We start from the raw sequence: 23,526 nt of genomic DNA, 5'->3' as shown, positions 1-23,526 counted from the left end.
TAAATATTTATGTCAGGTGCGGTGGCTCATGCCTGTAATCCCAACACTTTGGGAAGCTGAGAAGGGCAGATCACCTGAGGTCAGGAGTTCGAGACCAGCCTGGTCCAACATGGTGAAACACCATCTCTACTAAAAATACAAAAATTAGCTGGTCGTGGTAGTGCACACCTGTAATCCCAGCTATTCAGGAGGCTCAATCAGGAGAATCACTTGAACCTGGGAGGCAGAGGTTGCAGTGAGCCGAGATCGTGGCACTGCACTTCAGCCTGGTTGACAGAGCGAGACTCCGTCTCAAAAAACAAACAAAAATTATTTTCGTGATTATTCTCTTCAATAAATCAGGAAGACTCCACCAAGGCAGTTAAAGATTAATTTACAGCCATGTTCAAGGTACCTCCTTTCAGGCTTTGCAGGCACAGACACACTGCTGGAGATGCTTCCTGTTCGAGACCCGTAATCATCATCTTCTTCCTCCTCTTCTCCATCATGATTGAATTTTTTTACTTTAACAACTGAACTTACCACAGGCAACTTTCTCTTCCGAAAGTTTTCATCCTGCAATCAGATAAAATTTATGCTTACCTAATCTCAGAAAATAACAAAAGTTCTACCACAAAATGTTTCCATTTTAAGAAAAAAACAGCACACAGTAATATGAGAAATTCAGAGTATTTCTTGGTTTTATGTAAAAATATAAATATGAGGCTGGGTGTGGTGGCTCACATCTGTAATCTTAGCACTTTGGAAGGCCAAAGTGGGCGGATCACAAGGTCAGGATTTCGAGACCAGCCTGGCCAATATGGTGAAACCCTGTCTCTATAAAAATACAAAAATTAGCTGAGCGTGGCGGCATGTGCCTGTAGTCCCAGCTACTCAGGAGGCTGAGGCAGAAGAATCACTTGAACCCGGGAGGTGGAGGATGCAGTGAGCCAAGATCATGCCACTGCACTCCAGCCTGGGCGACAGAGTGAGACACCATATCAAAATAAATAAATAAATAAATACTATAAATATAAATATTATCCCTAACAGTCAACCTTTAGCTAAAACAAAAATTAGAACTTTACATTTATTTTATCAACAGCTGCATACAGTGCTATTGAGGAAACTAATAAAACAGAGTTAATTGGTTGCTCACTAGCAATTACCATGAACAATCTAAAATTGATTGAAACCCCCCAAATTAATTTAAGATTAATATCTCAAATGCTGGAAATCCCAAAAAGGTATACAGATGTGATACAAAAGAACTCTAGGAGCAAGCCATGGAGAGGAAAATCTGGTATAGCATGAGAAACAGCAGATAAAACAATTTAAAAATAAACTTGGGGCCGGGCGCCATGGCACATGCCTGTAATCCCAACTCTTTGGGAGGCCAAGGAGGGCAGATCACCTGAGGTCAGGAGTTCGAGACCAGCCTGGTCCAACATGGTGAAACACCATCTCTACTAAAAATACAAAAATTAGCTGGTCGTGGTAGTGCACATCTGTAATCCCAGCTATTCAGGAGGCTGAATCAGAAGAATCACTTGAACCTGGGAAGCAGAGGTTGCAGTGAGCCAAGATCAAGGCGGGTGGATCACAGGGCCAGGATTTCAAGACCAGCCTGGCCAACACGGTGAAACCCCGTCTCTACTAAAAGTACAAAAAATTAGCCAGGCGTGGTGGCGGGTAATCCCAGCTACTCGGGAGGCTGAGGCAGGAGAATCGCTTGAGCCCAGGAGGTGGACGTTGCAGTGAGCTGAGATCGCGCCATCACACTCCAGCCTGGGCAACAAGAGTGAAACTCCTTCTCAAAAAGTAAAATAAAATAAAATAAACTTGGAATATGTGTTTTTTTTTGTTTTTTCTTTTTTGGTTGAGACGGAGTCTCGCTCTGTTGCCCAGGCTGGAGTGCAGTGGCATGATCTTGGCTCAGTGCAAGCTCCGCCTCCCAGGTTCACACCATTCTCCTGCCTCAGCCTCCCGAGTAGCTGGGACTACAGGTGCCTGCCACCATGCCTGGCTAATTTTTTGTATTTTTAGTAGAGACGGGGTTTCACCGTGTTAGCCAGGATGGTCTCAATCTCCTGACCTCGTGATCCACCCGCCTCGGCCTCCCAAAGTGCTGGGATTACAGGTGTGAGCCACTGCGCCCAGCCTTGGAATATGTGTTTAGTTACTTCATATATTATTTGGTATCAAGAACTGCCGATTTTTAGCCTAAACCAGAATTTAAAAGTACATACAAACCTCCATACTCATTTTCTCCGAGTTGTTTCTAAAGAACGGACTATACGTTTCTTCTAAGCTGTTAAGCACCTCTGGTTCACACAAACGTCCTGTTTCATATACCCAACTACTCTGCATGTCAAGCTGCTTGGCAGCATGAATACTATTCTGCTGCTGTTGAAATTGCAACCTGTTTAAATGAACACCACTATCTGCATTTCTACTTGCAGGTGGTCGATAAATTTCAATAGAAGGGCGAGAAGAACCATATGTAAGTGTCACTGTAGGTTTTTTCTGAGATAAGGGATTCTCCTGCACAAAGTTGAGGTCTTCGTCAATGAGATCATCTGGTTCTGGCTTAATATCAATCACATCTTCAGAGGGTGCTGGCTCCCTCAAAGGTTTCACTGTTGACATTAGTCGGGTTGCAGCTCCATCATCATAAGTCTGTCTATTTAAAAGAACAACAAAATGTATTACAGCCAAATCAGGGCAATTATCACCAAATCTTTAAAGAATGTTTACTTGAAAAATTTCAATGAAAAAACTGAGGATACTCCCTTTACATATTCCATTCAAAACTGCTTTGAAATTGCACTTTTTTTAAACTTTGATTTACTAAATTTGTGATAAAAGATAATCATACTTAGATCTTATCCATTATTTTATTCAAAAAACTACTCACGATCACTTCATTGTTTCTAAAAATTGCTGAGAACAGCAAACTGAAAGATATAAAAACTAATATAAATGTCACATACACAGAGCCATCTGCCCCCAGCAGGTCTACACCAGACTCTTACCTGACATTTGTGGTTTTTGACTCCTGCGAACTTGTAGAAACTCTGGAATCTCTTTTTTCAGGTCTCGTGCTAGGAATGGCAAGTGGTGGCACTGCAGCTTCATGCCTCCTCTCATCTCCCCGACTGAAATTGCTCTTGTTTGAAGGCACGTTACTATCAAAGATGTTGGTATCAGAAGACTTCAGACTAGAGGGTTCTGAAAAGAAAAATACAGTCCTTTTAATCTATTTTTATTTCTTATTTTTATTTATTTATTTATTTTTGAGATGGAGTCTCGCTCTGTCGCCAGGCTGGAGGGCAGTGGCGCGTTCTCGGCTCCCTGCAACCTCCAAATCCCTGGTTCAAGCGATTCTCCTGCCTCGGCCTCCCAAGTAGCTGGGATTACAGGCATGTGCCACGATGCCTGGCTAATTTTTGTATTTTTAGTACAGACGGAGATTCACCATGTTGGTTGGCCAGGATGGTCTCCATCTCCTGAGACCATGATCCGCCCACCTTGGCCTCCCAAAATGCTGGGATTACAGGCATGAGCCACCGTGCCCGGCCATCTATTTTTATTACTTTAAGTCGTTTCCTTCCTCATCACCAATTCAAAAGCAATATGTTTATTGTAGAAAATTTTAAAAATATAAATAAAAATCACCAATTATCTCAAAGGTGATTTTTCGGGGGAAAAGCATACATACACATTTTTTAAAACATGTATCTTATGCGTGTATATTCTGTTATTCTTCCACAACATTATTTTTAATAGTTGAATATTATTCCACACATTGTAATACAACAATTTCGTTTATTATGACTGAACTTTTAAATTGTTTTCAATTATAAAATACTGAAATATCCTTGAGGCTAAATCTTTGCACATATATGTAATTATTTCCTTCGGATAAAGTGCACTGCTCCCTCTCACACACTTAAATTATCTTTGAATTATGTTAAATTTACTACTCTTAAGTTCATAAAAGTATGTGCTTTCTAAAAAAGTTCAAATGAACCACTGTTTTGAAATTGATGGGTTTTTCCCAGAGCACTATGACTTTAGAAAGAAACAAATCATATGCCATAGCAAGCAGAAATTAAAAAAAAAAAAAGTTATGAATCTTACCAGTTGTAACAGAGCGAAGTTTATCTAATACACCATGAAGCCTGAGGAAAAAAACAAAAAACAAAAATAAACCTTCTGTTAAGAAAGATTTCAATTCAACTGTCACTCTAAATTTATGACATTATATTCAGAGATAATTTTTTTATATTTTTATTATTTTTAAATAGAGATGGGGTTTCACTGTGTTGTCCAGGCTGGTCTTGAAGTCCTGGACTTAAAAGAACCACCTGCCTCAGCCTCCCAAAGTGCTGAGATTACGGGCGTGAGCCACCGCACCTAGCTGAGATAAATACTGATAAGCTGTATTTAGTGAATAAATGGTATTAACTTTCAAACTTCACATTTTTAAAAAAGGGCTTTGTATAAATCCTACAGAAGTCAATAAAAAATTTTATTTTTTTCTTCACTGTTTTCAACATCTAGCCTCTGCAAAAATATGGGAAAGAATATCATCTGACCAGTCTTAGTCTACAAAATATGTCACCCTGTTTGTAAGTACTAAAGATTTACTGTAGCTTACAGTAAAACAAGTATCATAAACATGTAATATTTCTTATTATTACCAGCATTTAAGCAGCTTATATTAACTGCTTAAACTAGATGGTGTCTTGGACAACTTAATTCTGAGAGGTTAAAACAAGTTATAATCTCAAACTATGCTATATCATTTCACTCTATTACTTTCAAAACTGATTTTGTAAGGCTGTAATCTTGCTTGTAACATAACCTGTTTTAGTAGTTATAAATGAGGTACTTTGCCTTACATCCCTTCCCAGTACCTCTCAAAAAATGCCAGAAACCTCATGTTTCAATGAGAACCCTAGTCACATGCTACTGTCCCCATGGACACAATTACTTCAAGGCTCCAAATAATCACAATAGTCTGTTTGGGGCTGGTGTTAATGAACACTAACTTAAGAAAGCAAAGTGCCAAAATGGGGACATCACCCTTTGCATCACTACATGTTAAAGAACTCAATTTATGGCCAGATGAGAATGTTGAATTAATTTGGTTTTAAATTCATTTGGTAGTCTGTTTTAAAAATCTAAGTATTCTATCAAGTTATCGAAGAAAAGGATCTACTCGGTCGCTTTAGAAAAAAAAAATAGTACTCACAATAATGGTAATTTCCCCAGTCAAAAGACCCACAATCTTTTTTTGCGGGGGGCTGGGAGGGAATAACCTCTGGGGACAAATTGTAACAAATGGGTTGGGTCACCCACAGTGAGCCAGCAGTGTATCATAACAACTGATGACCACTACACAATGTTCTTCAAATTTGTGCAATGTATAAACCCAGAGAATTCTGTGCAGAATTTCAAGAAGGTTGATAAGCATACAGTTGCCCACTTGGGCAAAAACACCTTGAAGACGACCTTTGGTATAAAGGCAAGAACTTAACCAGGCTCATCTCCCCACTCAGTGCCTCCTCTTGCACTCAAATTCGGCAGGTCACTTGCTCACTTCCGCTACATCATCACCTTTCACAGTAACTGGAAGTTCCTAGCCTGAGAGGCCTAATAAAGCATTTCTTCTGTCTATTCTCAGCTACATCATTATCCTCCAGCCCTCATCCTCACTTTACCTCAAACCTGGTACCAGGACCTAGCATCTTAAGTTGAATCTTACTCTTCTAGTCAGTATTCTCAACTAAAGGCATATAACAGTAATTTATGTATAAAAGCAAAGTTGCCTATTTTAAAATTCCAAACTTAAAAAAACTTATAATCTCAAAATATGCTGTAACATTACACTACAATTATTACTCAAAATGAAGGTGTGAGTTTAACAAAAAGCTTAAAAAGTGAGAAACAGAAAACCTTGCCCTCTAAAAGGTAACTCATTGTAAAAGGCAATATAAGAAGCCAACCCAGTTCAAAAAAACATCTGTAACTGGTTTTGGTGGGGGAAAAGGAACTATAAGATACAGAAGCTGGCCAGGTGCGGTGGCTCATACCTATAACCCCAAGACTTCTGAAGGCCAAGGCAGGAGGACTGCTTGAGCCCAGGAGTTCAAGAGCATCCAGGGCAACATACTAAGACCCTGTCTGAACAAAAAATTTAAAAATTAGTCAGGCATGGGAGTGCAGGAGGGAGGGGACTGCAATGGGATGATCACTTGAAACCAGGAGATCGAGGCTGCAGGGAGCCATGATTGTACCACTGTGCTCCAGCCTGGTGACAGAGTAAGACCCTGTCTCAAAAAAAAAAGATATAGAAGTTTACAAAAGAAACATATTAAGTATAGCCGACATATACTAAGAATTCCTTAGGGAAATGCTAGGGACACCTATAAGTACTTTACACATATTAGCTCATTTGATCCTCAATAATAATTTTATAAAGCAAGTGACTGTACTATTTCCATTTTATAGCTAGAGAAACCAAGGCAAGACACGGCCAGGATTAAACTTTGGCTGTCTGGCTTCAGAGGCTGATAAGGTTTGGCTCTGTGTCCCCACCCAAATCTTACATTGAATTGTAATCCCCACCTGTCAAGGGAGGGAGGTGACTGGGTCATGGGGGTGGTTTCCCCCATGATGTTCTCATGATAGTGAGTTCTCAAGAGACAGTGAGTTCCCGAGTTCTCAAGAGACAGTGAGTTCTCACAAGATCTGATGATTTTATATAAGTCTCTGGAAGTTCCTCCTTCACTCTTCTCTTTCCTGTCGACTTGTGAAGAAGGTGCTTGCTTCCCCTTCCTGGGGCCTCCCCAGCCATGTGGAACTCTGAGTCAATTAAACCTCTTTCTTTTAGAAATTACCCAGTCTCAGGTATTTCTTCATAGCACTGTGAAAATGGACTAATACAGAGGCTGTGCTCTCATCACTCACAAACTGCCTCTCCAAAGTAAACCTAACTCAAGTGTCAAGAACCTCTCTTTGGACAGAATATCAACTCAGGCTTGTGCCAAACTTTGGTCTGAGGCACAAAAATTCAGAAACATACCATACGGTGAATCGAATTGTGTTGTTCCCTAGAAACAGGGACAGATCCTCTGTCATTTGGTCCTGACTTTTCTTGTTGGCCACCATCACCATAATGTAATCAGGAAGTTCTTCATCTATTTAAAAGGAAAGGTAGATCAAAACTTTGTTTCCTCAAAACTTTCTTCTTAAAGTTGATGTGCTTGAAAATATAGATGTAGCTCTAAGCTTTAGAGTCGCAGAGCTCTACTGGAATTATACTGGACAAGATGGCTTAGCTTTAATTTTTTTCTCTTCATTCCACAGGTATTTCAATTACTAGAAGAATGGAAATTAAGAATAATTGATACTTACAAAACTAAACACTCTGAATTATAGGGTCAAACTTGAGCGTGCATTCACTTCCTTGAATCTTTTTAATAATGCTTATTAATTTCAAAGAAGCTTATGGGAAATATTTGAACATTCCCCAAGAAAAAGAATTGAGTTTTGTTTAGTTTTAATTTGCAATGTTTCAAAATAACACTCATTTCTCAAGTGAACATCTTTACCCTTGCTAAATAAAGGCAGGTTTCAATTACTCACGGTAACAAACTTGTAGCAATATCGAATAAACAAATAGACCCAAAAGCTCCACATCATTTAAAAAACTCAATTTTAACATTAAATAATGTCAACTCAATGCACGGTTTTACCCTCACAGTGGTAATCCTACAATGATTATAAGGGTGAGGTCTAGGATAAAAAAAAAAAAAAAAAAAGAAAAAAGGCCGGGCACGGTGGCTCATGCCTGTAATCCCAGCACTTTGGGAGGCCAAGGTGGGCACATCACAAGGTCAGGAGATCGAGACCATCCTGGCTAACACAGTGAAACCCTGTCTCTACTAAAAATACAAAAAATTAGCCGGGTGTGGTGGCGAGCGCCTATAGTCTCAGCTACTCGGGAGGCCGAGGCAGGAGAATGGTGTGAACCCGGGAGGCGGAGCTTGCAGTGCGCTGAGATCCTGCCACTGCACTCCAGCCTGGGCAACAGAGCAAGACTCTGTCTCAAAAAAATAAATAAATAAATAAATAAATAAATAAATAAATAAATAAATAAAATAAAAGAAGCCAAAAAACACCCTCCCAGTGGTAATCCTACAGTGATTATGATAGTGGGGTCTAGGATTTAAAAAAACAAAAAAACAAAAACCTCACTAAGAAGATAAGGAAGCAAAAGCTGTTATCAGGAACTCTAATCTCTGACCCTCAAAACTCCATTCGAGTTCTCTCTCTTTTTTTTTTTTTCTTTTACAACAGAGTCTTGCTCTGTCTCCCAGGTTGGAGTGTAGTGGCACAATCTCGGCTCACTGCAAGCTCTGCTTCCTGGGTTCAAGCGATTCTCCTGCCTCAGCCTCCCGAGTAGCTGGGATTACAGGCACCTGCCACCACACCCAGCTAATGCTTGTATTTTTAGTAGACACCAGGTTTCAGCATGTTGACTAGGCTGGTCTCGAACTCCTGACCTCAAGTGATCCACCCACCTCGGCCTCCCAAAGTGCTGTGATTATAGGCGTGAACCACCATGCTATGACAAATTTCTTTAATACCTTAAATACTTGTAATATTTCTATGCAGGCAGAAAGGTTCATTTCAGAAGTACTTTTTTTGTTTCAAAGAAAACTATAAAAAATGCAGTTCAAGTGTTGAAAGAATAAAAGAATAAATAAATCTTGGTTCAGCTTTATTTTCTCTGAGCCTCACTTCTCTCATCTGTTGGTCTTCCAACAATCCTGACAACAAATCGTTTATGAAAGTGCCCAGCAAATGGTGGTAAGTACTCCATAAATTACCAATTCTCAAACTGTTTGGTCTTGGGCCCCTTCTTTGGTTTATGCAGGTTCTATTATTTATGGTGTTCAAAATCAGAACTGATCATTTTTAATTAAAAAGTATTTATTAATTCATTAAAAAATAAATCCATCACGTGTTAATCACAAATCCAATTATATTAACACAAGTAACATTATTAAATTTTCCAAAAAAAAATTTAGGCAAGGCACAGTGGCTCACGCCTGTAATCCCAGCACTCTGGGAGGCTGAGACAGGTGGATCACCTAAGGTCAGGAGTTCGAGATCAGCCCGGCCAACATGGTGAAACACCGTCTCCACTAAAAACACAAAAATTAGCCCGGGTGGGGGGGCGGGTGGGTGGGGGTGGCAGGTGCCTGTAATCCCAGCTACTTGGGAAGCTGAGGCAGGAGAATTGCTTGAACCTGGGAGGCGGAGGTTGCAGTGAGCCAAGATTGCACCACTGCACTCCAGCCCAAACCACAGAGTGAGACCCCATCTCAAAAAAAAGAAAAAGAAAAATTTACTGCAAAGACTGGCCTTGTTTCATATTTTTATATATCTTGTTCTATGTGCTTATGACTGAAGAATATGAAAAAATCTGGTCTCACAGATATGCAGTTGAAAAAGGAGTATTCTGATAGTTTCTTCAGATAAGGTGGATATTCTTCTGTGACACTACACCAAAACTAAACAAGTGGTAGCTTATTAAATGTTAAAGCAACGTGGAATGTCAAATACGTCAATGACCTTTTTGAACTGTTGCACAGAAATCCACTGACCCACCCCAGAGTTTAAATAAATCTTTAATTCACTGCATAATTTTGTAATATTATGCATTGGTTATTTAGAAAAGATTGGTTCACTTAGCTACAAAAACCACTGACACGTTGATATATTTCATTATGCAATATAAAATAATTATTTTTTAATATCACCATTGAGTTGGCCGGACGCGGTGGCTCACACCTGTAATCCCGGCACTTTGGGAGGCTGAGGCATGCGAATCACAAGGTCAGGAGTTTGAGACCAGCCTGGCCAACATGGTGAAACCCTGTCTCTACTAAAAATACAAAAAATTAGCTGGGTGTAGTGGCAGATGCCTGTAATCCCAGCTACTCGGGAGGCTGAGGCAAAAGAATCGCTTGAACCCGGGAGGCAGAGCTTGCAGTGAGCCAAGATCACGCCACTGCACTCCAGCCTGGGCAACGAATGAAATTCCATCTCAAAAAAAATAATAATAATAACAAATTTTTTTAAATCACCATTTATTTAATCAGAATTTTTTTAAGTACTGGGAAGCTGTGAAATTCATGGAGGCAGGCTCAGATTTTCCAAAATTCTAATTTTCATTTGAAAGCTCACATGTGATTGGCAACAAAGACTATGGATTCTTTTCTTTGCTCACTTTCAAGTAAATATCTGCCAAATATCCTAGTGTATGTAACCAGTTTGTCAGTACTTTGAAGTTAAAAATGATGTTCCCTGAAAGAGGTGGCTAGCTTAGTTCTCAACTAAAATGATTTTCCTCAGAACAACCGTATTTCAGTATACAATAAAAATGTTTTATGAGCATTTCTATTTCCTCACACTGAATACTAAGAAGATAAAAAATATTTTGTAAACCCTGGACTTCACATCTTCATCAATGACATTTTAAGTGTAATTGGCTCAAAAAGAAAAAAAACTACAAGGGGGGAGTGATTTGAATATGATTTCATTATGGTGTTACTATGCTGACAAGTTTTTATCAACCATTAGTTTTACACAATCCAAACACCACCACAGTGAAAAATAACAAATACTATCTTAGTATTAATATGAAAACAGTTTTGACTTCAGAGGCCCTTGGAGTCTCCCACACTTTGAGAACCACTGTCATTAGTGGTAGCTATTATTTTTATAGGAGGCACCAGCTTTGGGGGCAAACCATAAAACCTTGCTCAAGTAGGCAAAGCCTCAGTTTCCTTGTTTACACAGTCAAAGATACTGCCACTTACCTTCCAGGATTCTCGTAGGGATTATCCTGAGTTAATGCATATACAACAGTTAAGCACAGTACCTGACCCAGAGTAAACACTCAAATTATAAAAGAATAAAGAGACGGAAAAAGCCTTACTGTTTCAGAGAGAGAGGGAAAACATAAAAGAGATCGGAAAATAAAACTCACTGAACCATTACAGAAGCAAATGCCAGAAAGCATCAAACATTCACATCCAACATCAGAGTTCTAAAAACAGATGTCAAGAGGAAAGTAACAAGAACAGGAAACTTTAAACAGGCATGGTGGCTCACACCAGTAATCCCCGCACTCCCAGCACCTAGGGAGGCTAAGGTCAGACAACTGCTTGAGCCGAGGAGTTAAGACCAGCCTGGGCAACGTAGCGAGACCCGTCCCTAGAATTTAAAATGAGAGAGAGAGAGAATAGGAAAAACATAAAATAAAATTCGGTCAAACAGAGCCTTAACGGAGGAAACTAAATTTCAAAACACCATAACAGAAGGAGGTTTGGGAGAAAAAAAACGAGGTTGCAAAAAGATGATAAAGAAGTAACCAGGGAGTATAAGATTTGAAGAAGGTAGAAGGGAGTCTCTCCCAATGTCCAAAGTACGGTGAGAAATACGCATTCACTAAAATTCTATTAGCTGCAAACTCTAAATTCTGTAAGACTAACAACCAAAAAAACACTTACCAACATAAGCTCCTAATTCTTGTAATTTCCCCTTAATGGCACTCTGAGGGAAAAAGAGCAAACGTGCATGTGAGAAAGGCGGCTCTAGGAAAACAAGACCGGACTCTGCAGCGGCTGAGGCCACTTTGCTGGTGCGCGCACCTCGGATCCCCCGGGCGGGGGCAGGGAGGAGCCTCGCCTGCACCGCCACCCACCCCGCACCCCACTCCAGCTCCAGCCCCAGCCCCGCGGCGCCCACCTCCCGCAGCGGACCCAAAGCGGCGCCCTGCGCCACGGTGGTGGCTCCAGCCAGGCCTGCGCCTGTCCTTCCATTTCCCGGCGGCTACTTCAGCCGCAGCCACGCTCCAAGGCCGCAAATGTTCCCAGGCCCGAGGCGGCCTGGACGAGGAGGAGCCGCAGCCCGCCAGGAGCGTCCAGCGGAGGCCAGGCCGCGGCGTCCACCCGGGCCCACAGTCCCCGTTACTCCTACAACCGCCCGCTCGCCGAGACCTGGCTTCCCACCCCCGCCCGGCACGGGCCTCACCCGGATCTTGCGGCTGATCTCGGTGCCGATCTCCATGGCTCTGCGGCGTGCGGGAACTCAGCACTGCGCGGCGCTTGGCTTACCCGGAGGCTGCCGCGGACTCCTACCCCGCAGCCGGGCCACCACCGCCTCCTCCTCCGTTCCGCCCCCGGCCGCGCACACGGCGTATCCCCGCCCCGGCCGGCACTGCGCGCCGGAGTGAACGCGCATGCGCCCGTGTCCGCGCCTGCGCACGCCTTCTACCCGCGAAACCTGTGCTCAGGCAAGGAGGGCGGCGGCGTGCGCGTGCGGGTGGCCTTGCAGCTCCGGCTCCCGGGCACCTCGGGGACCTTTCGTTAGTCTCTCTGCTGGCCCTCCGCTTATTCATTTTATTCTCTCTTGGATGGTAAGAATGAATTAAATGTGTAGCAGAAAGATCTTGGGCTGTGATATGAGACGCGAGTTCAAATCCAGCCCTCACTTACTGTCAGTATGGTATCGGTCCAGGTATTTCAACTTTTCTTACCTGTAAAATGGAGTCTGCCCCTTAGAGGTTGCACTGCAATTACCCTTGAAGGGAAAATGGACTATCCAGAGCAACAGAGCCAATCCGTCAAGTCTTTGACTCTGCAGTACACTGGCCCTCCCGGGTTTGGTTCTGCCTTCTTTCTTCCAGGCCCACCCGTGGCCTCTCCCCGAGACGAATCCCATCCTCCTGCTTCTCTGAACACCCTCCGTGGGACAATACTTTTGTTCTTAGGACTTAAGTTGTCAACTCTGTGCTGATAATGACCGAATTTTCCATCAGCCTTGAATTCTCACAGAAACCCCACTCCCAGATTCTAAGTAACTACTCTTATTTTCTCCCAACTCAGCGCTTAGACAGAAGTCGCCTTCATCTCCCCTTCCTCCACTCAATAGGTTACTACTCTTGATTCCCCTATTTGTATCAATAGCCGAATTCTCCCTATTCCTGATCACAAAACCTGGGAAACAGAGGAGGCACAGAGAGGTCTCCTTTCTCCCTCATATCCACTAATTCCTGAGAGTGGTCTCTGTTATCCATTGCTGCATAACAGATGACCACAAATTCAGCAGCTTAAAACACAAACGTTTATCATCTCATGGTTTCCGTGGGTCAACCTCACTGGGTCCTCTGCTCAGGGTCTCACAAGGCTACAATCGTGTCAGGCAGGCTGTATTCTCATCTGGAGGCTTGACTGAGGAGGAATCTATGTTCAGGCTCATTCAGGTTGTTAGCAAGAATTCATTTCTGGCTGAGTGCGGTGGCTCATGCCTGTAATCCCAGCAGTTTGGGAGGCTTAGGCTGGCGGATCACTTGAGACCAGGAGTTCGTGACCAGCCTGGGCAACATGGCAAAAACATGTCTCTTCAAAAGTACAAAAAATTAGCTGGGTGTGGTGGCATGCACTTCTAGTCTCAGCTAGTTGGGAAGCTGAGAGGGGAGGATTGCTTGAGCCCGGGAGGCAGAGGTTGCAGTGAGCCAAGATCATGCCGCTACAGCCTTGATGACAGAGTGAGACCCTGTCTCAAAAAAAAAAAAAAAATTCATTTCCTTGTGGCTTTATGAGTAAGGACCCAGATTTTTTTCTGGCTATCATCTGGAAGCCACCCTCAAGTCCTAGAGGCTGCCCACAGTTCTTTGCCAAAGGGTTCACTAACATGTCTGTTCACTTAAGCCAGTAAAGGCCAGGCACAGTGGCTCATGCCTGTAATTTCAGCTCAGTGAAGTAGAGGTGGGAGGATCACTTGAGACCAGAAGTTTGAGACCAGCCAAGGGCTTTCATTTAATTAAGTTAGGCCCACCCAGGACCTGACCCCAAAATCAGCTGATTCACGACCTCAATTACATCTGCCAAACCTCTTATTTTTGCCATGTTTATTACCTAAGCAATCCACACTAGGGGTCAGGAGTGGGTTGTGGGGACAGCAGAAGCAGGAGTTGTGGGGCTACCTAGGGTCTGTCATGTGGTCCTTTAATAATCTCATATAATCCTTTCTTGTGAATTCCTATGGCATCTATATGGAAGCTATTAGTATAATAATATATTCTGTGCAATGTTATTTCGTGTGTGTGTGTGTGTGTCTTCTCTAACAAAATTATAAACTCTCTGTAGGGCTTTATATTTCTCCAACCTTTCAGGATGCTGGACACATAGTAAGCACTCATTAAATATTTATAGGGTAAAAGAAATTAAAGACCTAATTTACAAAAGCATTCCTCAAGGATAAATCCAGTGATCATACACTCATTCAACATTGATGACAGGCAGCAGAGCAGAATGACACAGAACAAGGGCACTGCAGCCAGACCGTCTGGGTCTGAATCCTGGCTCTGCCACTCCCTCTGAGACCTTCGGCAAATTGCTTCTCATCTCTGTGCCTCAGTTTCCTTATCTGTGATATAGGTATGATACTAGTTTCACCTGCAAAGGGTTACTATAAGGATGAAATAAGTTAATATTTGTGAAGCATATTGAACTGTGCCTGGCTTATAGCAGTACTATGCTTGCTGATTAAAAATTAAGTACCTGCACTGGGATACAGTGCTAGGAGCCAGAGCGCAAAGAGGAGCAAGACCAATTCCCTGCTTTCATGACACTCACAATCCAAAAGACAGATGAATTACTTTTATTCGTTTACCAACCATTTCAGAACTAAGAACAAAAACATGTTTTACCATTACTGGGTACCCAATTCTCAGTCAATATTAACATAATATTGAGAATAACATTTAATAAAAAGTAATGTTTTCATTAAAACATATTCAGAGTAGGGAAACTTATTAAAATATATTCAAGAAAGCGTTAACTTTTAGGACAATGAGCTAACTTTTAGGACAACTGTGGAAAAGAGACTGAAAGGCTGCTTGAGACCTCCCACCTTTAGATCCAAGATGTTGTGATGTCTAGATCACAGGAGGGGCAAACCCACTAAACCAGTGGTTCATTTGGTGTTCCAGTGCAGTTCCAGGCACTTCCCTGTAAACTGCAGCTTCACAAACTACATCACATCTCGAAGAAGATGTTCATGACAATGCCCTAAGAGAAGCCATTAGAGGGAGTAGGAGTGCTAGGCTTGAAAAAGACTATACTGGACAGTATTTTTTTTTTTTTCCCAGCTTGGAAATGTTCTCTGATTTAGGGGAAACAACATGTTTTCCTCTAGGGGACAGTGTGAAGACCAGATTTCAACAAACCCAGAGTGCCAGCTAAGAGGGCTCTGGGCTGTCTTCCAAAAAGAGAAGATGACTGAAAAGAGAATTGGCTTTGAAGTCAGAAGGGCTGAGTACCAACCCCATCTCCATGGAGCCATGAGTCTTCTAACATTGCCCCCCAACCACGTCTGCAATCTCTTCTCAGGTTGTATTTCAGCTGGATGTTGCACATCCTTTGCACGTGTGCACGTGTGTGAGTGTGTAGAAGCACTAGGGGGTGGGGGAAGGTGGGGTGGGAGTGGAGGTGTCCTCCTGCTTGAAAAGCTTTTCTTTCTTTCTTTTTTTTTTTTTTTTTTTTGAGACGGAGTCTCACTCTGTTGCCAGGCTGGAGTGCAGTGGCGTGATCTCAGCTCACTGCAACCTCCATCTCCTGGGTTCAAAGGATTCTTCTGCCTCAGCCTCCCGAGTAGCTGGGACTACAGGCGCGTGCCACCACACCCAGCTAATTTTTGTATTTTTAGTAAAGACAGGGTTTCACCACGTTGGCCAGGATGGTCTTGCTCTCTTGACCTCATGATCCGCCCACCTCGACCTCCCAAAGTGCTGGGTGTGAGCCACCGTGTCAGGCCCAAAGCTTTGCTTTTCTTTGAGTACTCAGTCAACCTTTTTTTGTCAGCCTTTTGAGTCTGCTTTTCCAGACTCAAGCAGAAGCTGATCACAGTGATTAATGAGACATTACCAGTCCATTCAGACTGTAAAGTATAACCATGTATAAATTTCCTCACCCACTACAATTACATATTCACCTGTTGTTCACATGGTGAGTCTTTGAGGACAGGGGTATGCATCTATTTACCTTTCTCCTTGCAGCACCTGGCTTCTAAATATATGTGGGCTGAATGGACAAGCGTTTTCCAACAGTGATTATCACATGGCATAGACATACTTGGATCAAAGGCCCTAAGTGTTGGGAATTACAGTCACAGCAGTCACTTGCTACTGAGGCAGACATGCTTCTCCATTTCAACAAACACACTGCCAAGATAATCATTTCTCTGATGTCCAGGGGAATCTATCCATAAAATGGTTGCTCTTTTGCAACTGAAAAGGTGTTGCATGTGACACAGTATTGAGTGTGGTAGGCAGAACTTAAGGTACAGATTCAGAGACCAAAGACTTCACATTTCTATTTTTTTTTTTTTTTTGAGACGGAGTCTGGCACTTGTCCCCCAGGCTGGAGTGCAATGGCGTGATCTCGGCTCACTGCAACCTCCACCTCCCGGGTTCAAGCGATTCTCCTGCCTCAGCCTCCCAAGTAGCTGGGACTACAGGCGCCCTCCACCACGCCCAGCTAAATTTTGTATTTTTAGTAGAGACAGGGTTTCATCATGTTGGCCAGGCTCTCGAACTCCTGACCTCGTGATCCGCCCGCCTCGGCCTCCCAAAGTGCTGGGATTACAGGCGTGAGCCACCGCGCCCAGCCACACATTTCTATTTCTAGCCCTTACTGTCCCCTTCCTCAGGGACCATTATCTTTTTTTTTTTTTTTTTGAGACAGCGTCTCACTCTATCGCCCACGCTGGAGTGCAGTGGTGCGATCTCGGCTCACTGCAACCTCCGCCTACTGGGTTCAAGCGATTCTCCTGCCTCAGCCTCCTAAGTAGCTGGGACTACAGGCGTGTGCCACCTGCCCGGCTAATTTTTTTTTTTTTTTTTTTGAGACGGAGTCTCGCTCTGTCGCCCAGGCTGGAGTGCAGTGATGCGATCTCGGCTCACTGCAAGCTCCGCCTCCCGGGTTCACGCCATTCTCTTGCCTCAGCCTCCCAAGTAGCTGGGACTACAGGTGCCCACCACCATGCCTGGCTAATTTTTTATATTTTTAGTAGAGACGGGGTTTCACCGTGTTAGCCAGCATGGTCTCGATCTCCTGACCTTGTGATCCGCCCACCTTGGCCTCTCAAAGTGCTGGAATTACAGGCGTGAGTCACCGTGCCGGGCATAATTTTTGTATTTTTTTAGTAGAGACGGGGTTTCACCATATTGGCCAGGCTGGTCCCGAACTCCTGACCTCGTGATCCACCCGCCTCGGCCTCCCAAAGTGCTGGGATTACAGGCGTGAGCCACTGCGCCCAGCCAGGAATCATTATCTTTGCGTGGCAGGGCATTCATTCAATTTGGATTTTTGCAGATGATGATAATTTATATGGTGGGTATTCACCATGCTATCAAAACAGATTAACTTTTGAACTTCTAAGAAAACACTAGTCAGTGCACCCACCAAACCACAATTTCCTTTCCTTTTTTTTTTTTTTTTTTTGGAGACAGAGTCTTGCTCTGTCACCCAGGCTGGAGTGCAGTGGTGTGATCTTGGCTCGCCACAACCTGTGCCTCCTGGGCTCAAGCGATTCTCATGCCTTAACCTCCCCAGTAGCTGGGACTACAGGCATGCTCTACCACGCCCAGCTAATTTTTGTATTTTTAGTAGAGACGGGGTTTCTTCATGTTGGCTACGCTGATCTCGAAATCCTGACCTCAGGTGATCTGCCCTCCTGGGCTTCCCAAAGTGCTGGAATTACAGGCGTAAGCTACTGCGCCCAGCTTCCTTTCATCTTTTTGTCTTTCATCATTTTATGTGCTGGGCTTTCTTTTTACATTTTATTTATTTTAGTAAGAAATAACTTCCAGTGTAAAAGTATGTGTAAGTATGCCACCTTCTGGATAACAAGAGGGGGTAAAGATACTTATATGTAGTTGCTTGTAACTCTGCAGAACATCTCTGTAAGGATACAGAGGAATGAGGGAACACTGGTTAACCCCCAGGAGAAGAGCTGGGTGTCTAGCAGACAGGGTGAGACTTTTACTTACATCCTTTTGTATCTTTGGGGGTGGCACCATATAAATTATCTCACTTCCTTAGATATGCAACACAAGCTAATAATTTTATGTCTAATATTTTGAAGGTGTTATTCAAGTGCCTTCCCATGAATGTTCCTGCCAAATTAACATAGCTGAGGGAAAATAGGGCTTAGGTACTTGGTCAGTAAATGACATCTGTGGACTGTGAGGGAGGAAGTTCAACTCAGTTGTCTAACATCTCTTGGGTTTTACGGTCATTTTCTATTTTTAAAATTCTTTTATTTTCTTCCTGATTCAATTAACAAGTTTTTATTTAGTGCCTACTCTTTGCCCAGTACTGTCCTAGGAATCCTAGGAGATATAAAAGAAGCCGTCATGAAACAACTTTTACAGTTCTTGCCAAGTGTGGAGATCACTGTGGAATGGTGTGGCTAGAAAGTCATCCTGGAAGCAGAGTCTTACTTGCAGAGAAGCAGAAGGCTTAGACAAGTGGAAGGAGGGCAGGAGGGGCTGCTGGCCAGGGGCAAAGCTTGACAGAGGCAGAAAGCGATATAGGTGGTCAGAGAGGCCCGTTTGGAAAGTCCCTATAGGTCAGGCAAAAGAACTTAACCTTGGGAGTCCATTAAGAGTGATAAGAGAAGGAAGCCTGGTATTAGCAAAGAAATAAGAGAGAACTGAGAAACCAGATGCCAGGAGACCACCCTTGTTGCAATAATCCGGATGTAAAATGATGAGGGTTTGGATTTCGAATGTTCCAGGGGGAACAGAAAGGAAACAAAGAATTCATGAGACATTTCAAAGGAGGAAATACCAGGTCTTGATGACAGGCTGGAGATGATAATGGGAGAAGTCACACATGATTCCAATTTTTCTACCTTGGGAAGCCAGCAAAGTGACTTCTTTTTAGATCTCTTTTCTTTCCTCACACACAAATTGACCCCCTCATAGAGTTCAGTTGAAATATCAATTACAAACAGAATTGATCTATTTTTTTTCCCTTAGAAACACAGGTAATCTTATTTGCCTTTAGCTAAACGACCCAAGATGCACCTTGCTGGGCTTTGCTCTTGGATAGCACTCATACCTCTATGACAATGCTCCCCACTTTGGCCTTGTACTGCGTGTGTGGTGTGCAGGTGCGTTTATCACCCACTAAACCAAAAGTCCGTGTTGTGCAGGGACCACGTCTCATGCAGAGTTAAGTATTCAAAAGTTTTTGTTAATTGTTTAAGAAAATGAGATTTACATGAAACAATACTTTAAAAAGCTTTCCAGAAACAACAGCATTAAAACAAAATCACTGAAATTAAAATTTACATAAATTAAAAGGTTCTCTGTTCCACATGCCAAGAAAAGATCTTACACTATTGTAATAGTGGTAGGGTCACACAGTTTTATTCCTCAGCTTAAGTGCTGCAATACAGTAATAATAATGCAGTACAAGAATACTGTATAATAAACGTTAAACGAAACACTTCATATATACTTTACACAAGTTATTGGATATTGCTTAGTATTTATTTCCCCCACCCCTGCGGTGCAAAGATATTAATATCCCTGTTTTATAGGAGAGGAAACAGGTAAAGAGAAGTTAAGAAATTTGCACAAGGTCATCCAGCTAGTAAATGTTGGAGCTGGGATTTGACAACTTTGTCAAGTCTACATCCTTAACAGTTCTGCTCTGTATTGCATAAGCAGACGCTCCCTTTTGGGGATTGATAGGTTATTTGAGGCATATGAACCATTTTTGGTGGGGGGGCTTTCCCACCCAGTACTGGAAGTGTCTAGTTATATGGGGCATAACCTTAGGAGCAAGCAGGAAAAGAAGAAATGTATTCCAATAGTGTTCAGAAATATACCAGAGTAAACGAATAACCATCAATAACAGCATTTTACAGCCTACCTAATAACACAGGAATAAAACCCTTTATCTGGAACCTAAATAATACCCCCTCCACTCATTTTATTAAAAGCCTTGCTTTATTTGGAAACTCTTAAAATAAGTGATCATACGATTAAAAAAAGCAGCGGCGCGCCCCCTCCCCGGCGGCCGGGCGCAGCTGTCCGCGCCTCCCCCGCGCGGCTGCCCGCATTCCAACTCTCTGAGGTCACGGGCCGCCGCCGCCTCCCCGGATCCGCCCGCCCGGCTCAGGGGGAGGGACGCCTGGGCCCGGCCGCCCCGCTGCTCCGGCCGCGCGTCCCGCGTCGGTCCGACGGTCTGTCCGTCCTCCTGCCACCCCCCGCCCCCACGGGGCTTCTTTGTGCGGCGCTCCTCGCCGGCCGGTCCCACCTCCAGGCCTCGCCCCTCGCCGTCGCCACCGCCGGACTCTGCCCAGGGGAATGGTCTGCGAGCCGGGTTTTTGGAGACAGGAAGTGAGGCGTGCGAGCCCCATGAGCGCGCCGCGGCCCGGGCTGGCGTGCGGGTGCGGCTGCGGCGGCCGCGCGGCGGGGCGCCGGGAGGCGGGTCGCTGAGCGGGGCGCGCGGCCCCGAGGATGCGGGAGCGGGAGCAGGTGAGGGCGCGGTTCCCGGCCGGCGGGAGGGGCGGGCGCTGGCCCGAGCGGTGGGGTGTGTCCACTCGCCCGGACCCCGGAGCGCGCCCGCGGCCTCGGAGTCCCGGAGAATGGGGCGCGGCGGCCAGACCCGTAGCGGGAGCGTAACAAAGAGAAAAGTCTTGTTTTTCAGGTTCGCTGTCATGTACTTGAGTAATTTCTAAAAGGAGTCTTGAACTTCTATTCTGAACCCCCTGGCCGATTGTTGCGGGTTAATTCTGGATCAGGGTTTTAAATGTGTTAGGCATATTTGTGCCTCTCAGAATATGTAAACGTGAAATTCGCCAGATAACTTTGGCGAGAAGGGGCGCAGGGAAGGACTGTTTGGTAACGCCTGGGTTTGTTTTTGGAGTAGAGTATTTACTCTGGAAACAAGAATTCTTGGATCTGCAAATTCCGACTTGTGATTTCTGCAAATCCTGATTAGATTGGCCGCTCTTGGCATGCTCGTCCTATTTTCTTTTTTGCTGAGAAAGCCTTATAATAATAGCGTATGCTCACAAACACATTCAGAACATTCGTGTGCTCCAAGTGACAACTGCTGTATGCCTAATAGTTGCTGACAGTTTATTTTTTTAAGTTTGGGACACGACAGTAATTTTACTCTCAATATAGTCCGTTTCGTTTCTAGGGCATTTTATTCTGGAGCTTCTACGCACAGATGTTTTCTCCGTGAGAAACATGGGTTTAATGCTATAGCTATAGATATTACTCTAAAAATGTCACATACTTTCTCCTTTTAGTGCTTATTTTATTTTAAAGCAACGTTGGCAAAATTACATGTGGTGAGGACCTTAATAGGAAAGGGGAAACGCTGTAAGATTGAGAGGTAAAGTGTATTTGAGGAACTTTTGGAAAGGGATGTAGAGAGGGAAAATTAAAATGAATTCACAAATAGTTCAGTACAAGTAAACTTGTACTGAAGCAGAATCTAGTATGTATCTGTTTACTTACCACAAAATGGAAAGATTTTGTAGAGAAAAAATTATATCCAAGTTTTCCTTTAATAGCTATTTAGGAATTATGTTTACTTTAGTAAATTATAATTCCAGACCCAATCACTTTCATATTATTGCATATTATTTTATACCTGAAACAGACCTCCCCAAAGAACTCTTAAATTTCTACTCATCTTGGTTTTATTATCTTCAGACATTCATAATTGTATTACACCATTTGGCAACAAATACTGCATATTACTGAAAATTAAGATGTGTAAATCATTGATAAATTTGTAAATTATTAAACAAAATCATTGTTTTAACATAGTGGGTTTTATATAAATAAGCAAAAAGCAAGCCATTCTTATGGATAGATCTTGGGGGGATGCACCATGTACACACACACTGCAACTTTTTCAATTTCATCTACCAAAATAAGAGATAACTTTGACTTTTCCTTTATCCCTGATGCAGTAATACATTTCAAGTCTGAGGGACAATTGAAAGTTTTACTGAGTTTGCTTAATCAGAGCTTAAGTTAATAATTAAGTTATACAGTGTAGTATCTGTTGCTTTCAAGGCATAGTTCTATGTAGTGAAAAGACTACCATATTTGAATGGCACCTAATAAAAATATTTATCTTTCCTCTACACATATGCAATATCTTGTCTGTTCGTCTACACTACTTAATCCGCCCGGTTTCCAGTTACCATAATTTTTATATAAAATTGAAACCCACCATCTGATCTCATGAAAGGGTGTTTAGTATGCATATTTATAATCCTTGAATATTTACACTCTTGGTTTATCAATTTTCTAGTTAAAAGCTTATTATTTAAAGTTGTCATTTGCTAATTTTTTTCCATCTTGCTTTACTTATTTAGTTTATACCCCTGAAACAGCAAAGAGCATTGAAAACTACTGGAAGTGGAAACCATATCTTTTAATATTTATTTTCTGTTTCCCTCCATAGTATGGTGCTTTTACCTAGAGAAGGCACTCAGCAAATGCGGTTAATTAACACAGTGCTTTAGGTAGTTGCAGCGTTGTTTTTTTCTTCTGGCCTTCCCCTATCCCTTGTTTTTAATATTTTGATTTTCCTGGCTATGGGGAATAACCAGAGCTCAAAACAAACAAAAAAACTAGCCAGATAAAACCGTGGTTGGGTCCTTATTAGAGATACAGCTCTGTATGTAATTATAGCATGGTTGTAATCTCTTTAAAGACAGCGAGGGCTTAGGGATTCGTCTTAGATTTCTCACGATGCTCATTACGCTGTCTTGTTCCCAGAGACGCAATACTCATTTGTGGAATGGAATTTCAAAATGTTAAGTTTGGCAAAGCCGAGGGTAGTAGCGGAACCCTTTTCTCCAGGTCTGCCATTCCCTAACCCTAAGTGCCCCATCACCTCTGGGCCTGAGACACAGTCAGGAGAGCAGGACCCAGCAGAGGACTGGGACTGTGGAATTTGGGATCGATTCCCAGCTCAGCCCGTCCTAGCGTGAAACTGCGAAAGCCGCTTCTCTTCCTGAAGCCTGGGTTCTGTCTGCCAGATGAGAGGGTCGGGAATAGATCCTGCCTCTCCGCGCGGTCCCGGGCCGGAACTCAGCGTAGCCAGCTATGACTGGGTCTCGCTAAGCGATTCATCCCCAACAGGCAATCTCTGCGCAGAAGGAAGGTAGGGAACCGTCTCAGGACCCTGGAAATGTCCGGGATTTTGTAGACTCGTTTAGGGGGAAAAAACTAATCCAGCTGATATAAAAATCCCCAGCTGGTGCTCGCCCCCATTTGCCTCGGCCCAGAAACCATCAACAGGTCTGGTTAAAAACTGTTAGAGCCCGGCTTGGTGGCGCGCACCTGTGGTCCCAGCTACTCGGGAGGCTGAGGCGGGAGGATCGCTTGAGCCCAAGTGTTCGAGGCTGCGG

General features: G+C 43.2%; 2 protein-coding genes across 14 annotated transcripts in view; one reads left to right on the top strand and one right to left on the bottom strand.

Moving 5' to 3' along the window:
- Positions 1-12,330, bottom strand: part of ZC3H14 (zinc finger CCCH-type containing 14) — a 51,477-nt gene extending 39,147 nt beyond the window's left edge. For 3 of the 12 annotated variants that reach the window (XM_019009870.4, XM_031001618.3, XM_031001619.3), the window contains exons 1-7: positions 12,097-12,291; positions 11,574-11,616; positions 7,073-7,187; positions 4,123-4,163; positions 3,015-3,210; positions 2,233-2,662; positions 395-555 (exon numbers count right to left, since the gene is read on the bottom strand). In XM_019009870.4, the coding sequence (XP_018865415.1) occupies positions 395-555; positions 2,233-2,662; positions 3,015-3,210; positions 4,123-4,163; positions 7,073-7,187; positions 11,574-11,616; positions 12,097-12,132 (1,022 nt within the window). In that variant the 5' untranslated portion in view covers positions 12,133-12,291. Of the gene's footprint in view, positions 1-394; positions 556-2,232; positions 2,663-3,014; positions 3,211-4,122; positions 4,164-7,072; positions 7,188-11,573; positions 11,617-12,096 lie in introns of all 12 variants that reach the window. The other 9 variants (XM_019009871.4, XM_019009872.4, XM_019009868.4 and 6 more) reach the window with 8 other exon arrangements.
- An 8,149-nt stretch (positions 12,331-20,479) lies between these two features.
- PTPN21 (protein tyrosine phosphatase non-receptor type 21) overlaps positions 20,480-23,526 on the top strand; it is an 88,542-nt gene continuing 85,495 nt past the window's right edge. The window contains exon 1 of one of the 2 annotated variants that reach the window (XM_031001854.3): positions 20,480-20,620. The gene's annotated coding sequence lies outside the window, so the exon portion shown is untranslated. Of the gene's footprint in view, positions 20,621-20,679; positions 20,793-23,526 lie in introns of those variants that run through there. The other variant, XM_063698100.1, reaches the window with a different exon arrangement.

This window comes from Gorilla gorilla, chromosome 15 (assembly GCF_029281585.2).
Source record: "Gorilla gorilla gorilla isolate KB3781 chromosome 15, NHGRI_mGorGor1-v2.1_pri, whole genome shotgun sequence".
Taxonomy (NCBI): domain Eukaryota; kingdom Metazoa; phylum Chordata; class Mammalia; order Primates; family Hominidae; genus Gorilla; species Gorilla gorilla.
Note: the sequence above shows the minus strand (reverse complement) of the source record. Positions and strands in the feature narration are given on the sequence as shown.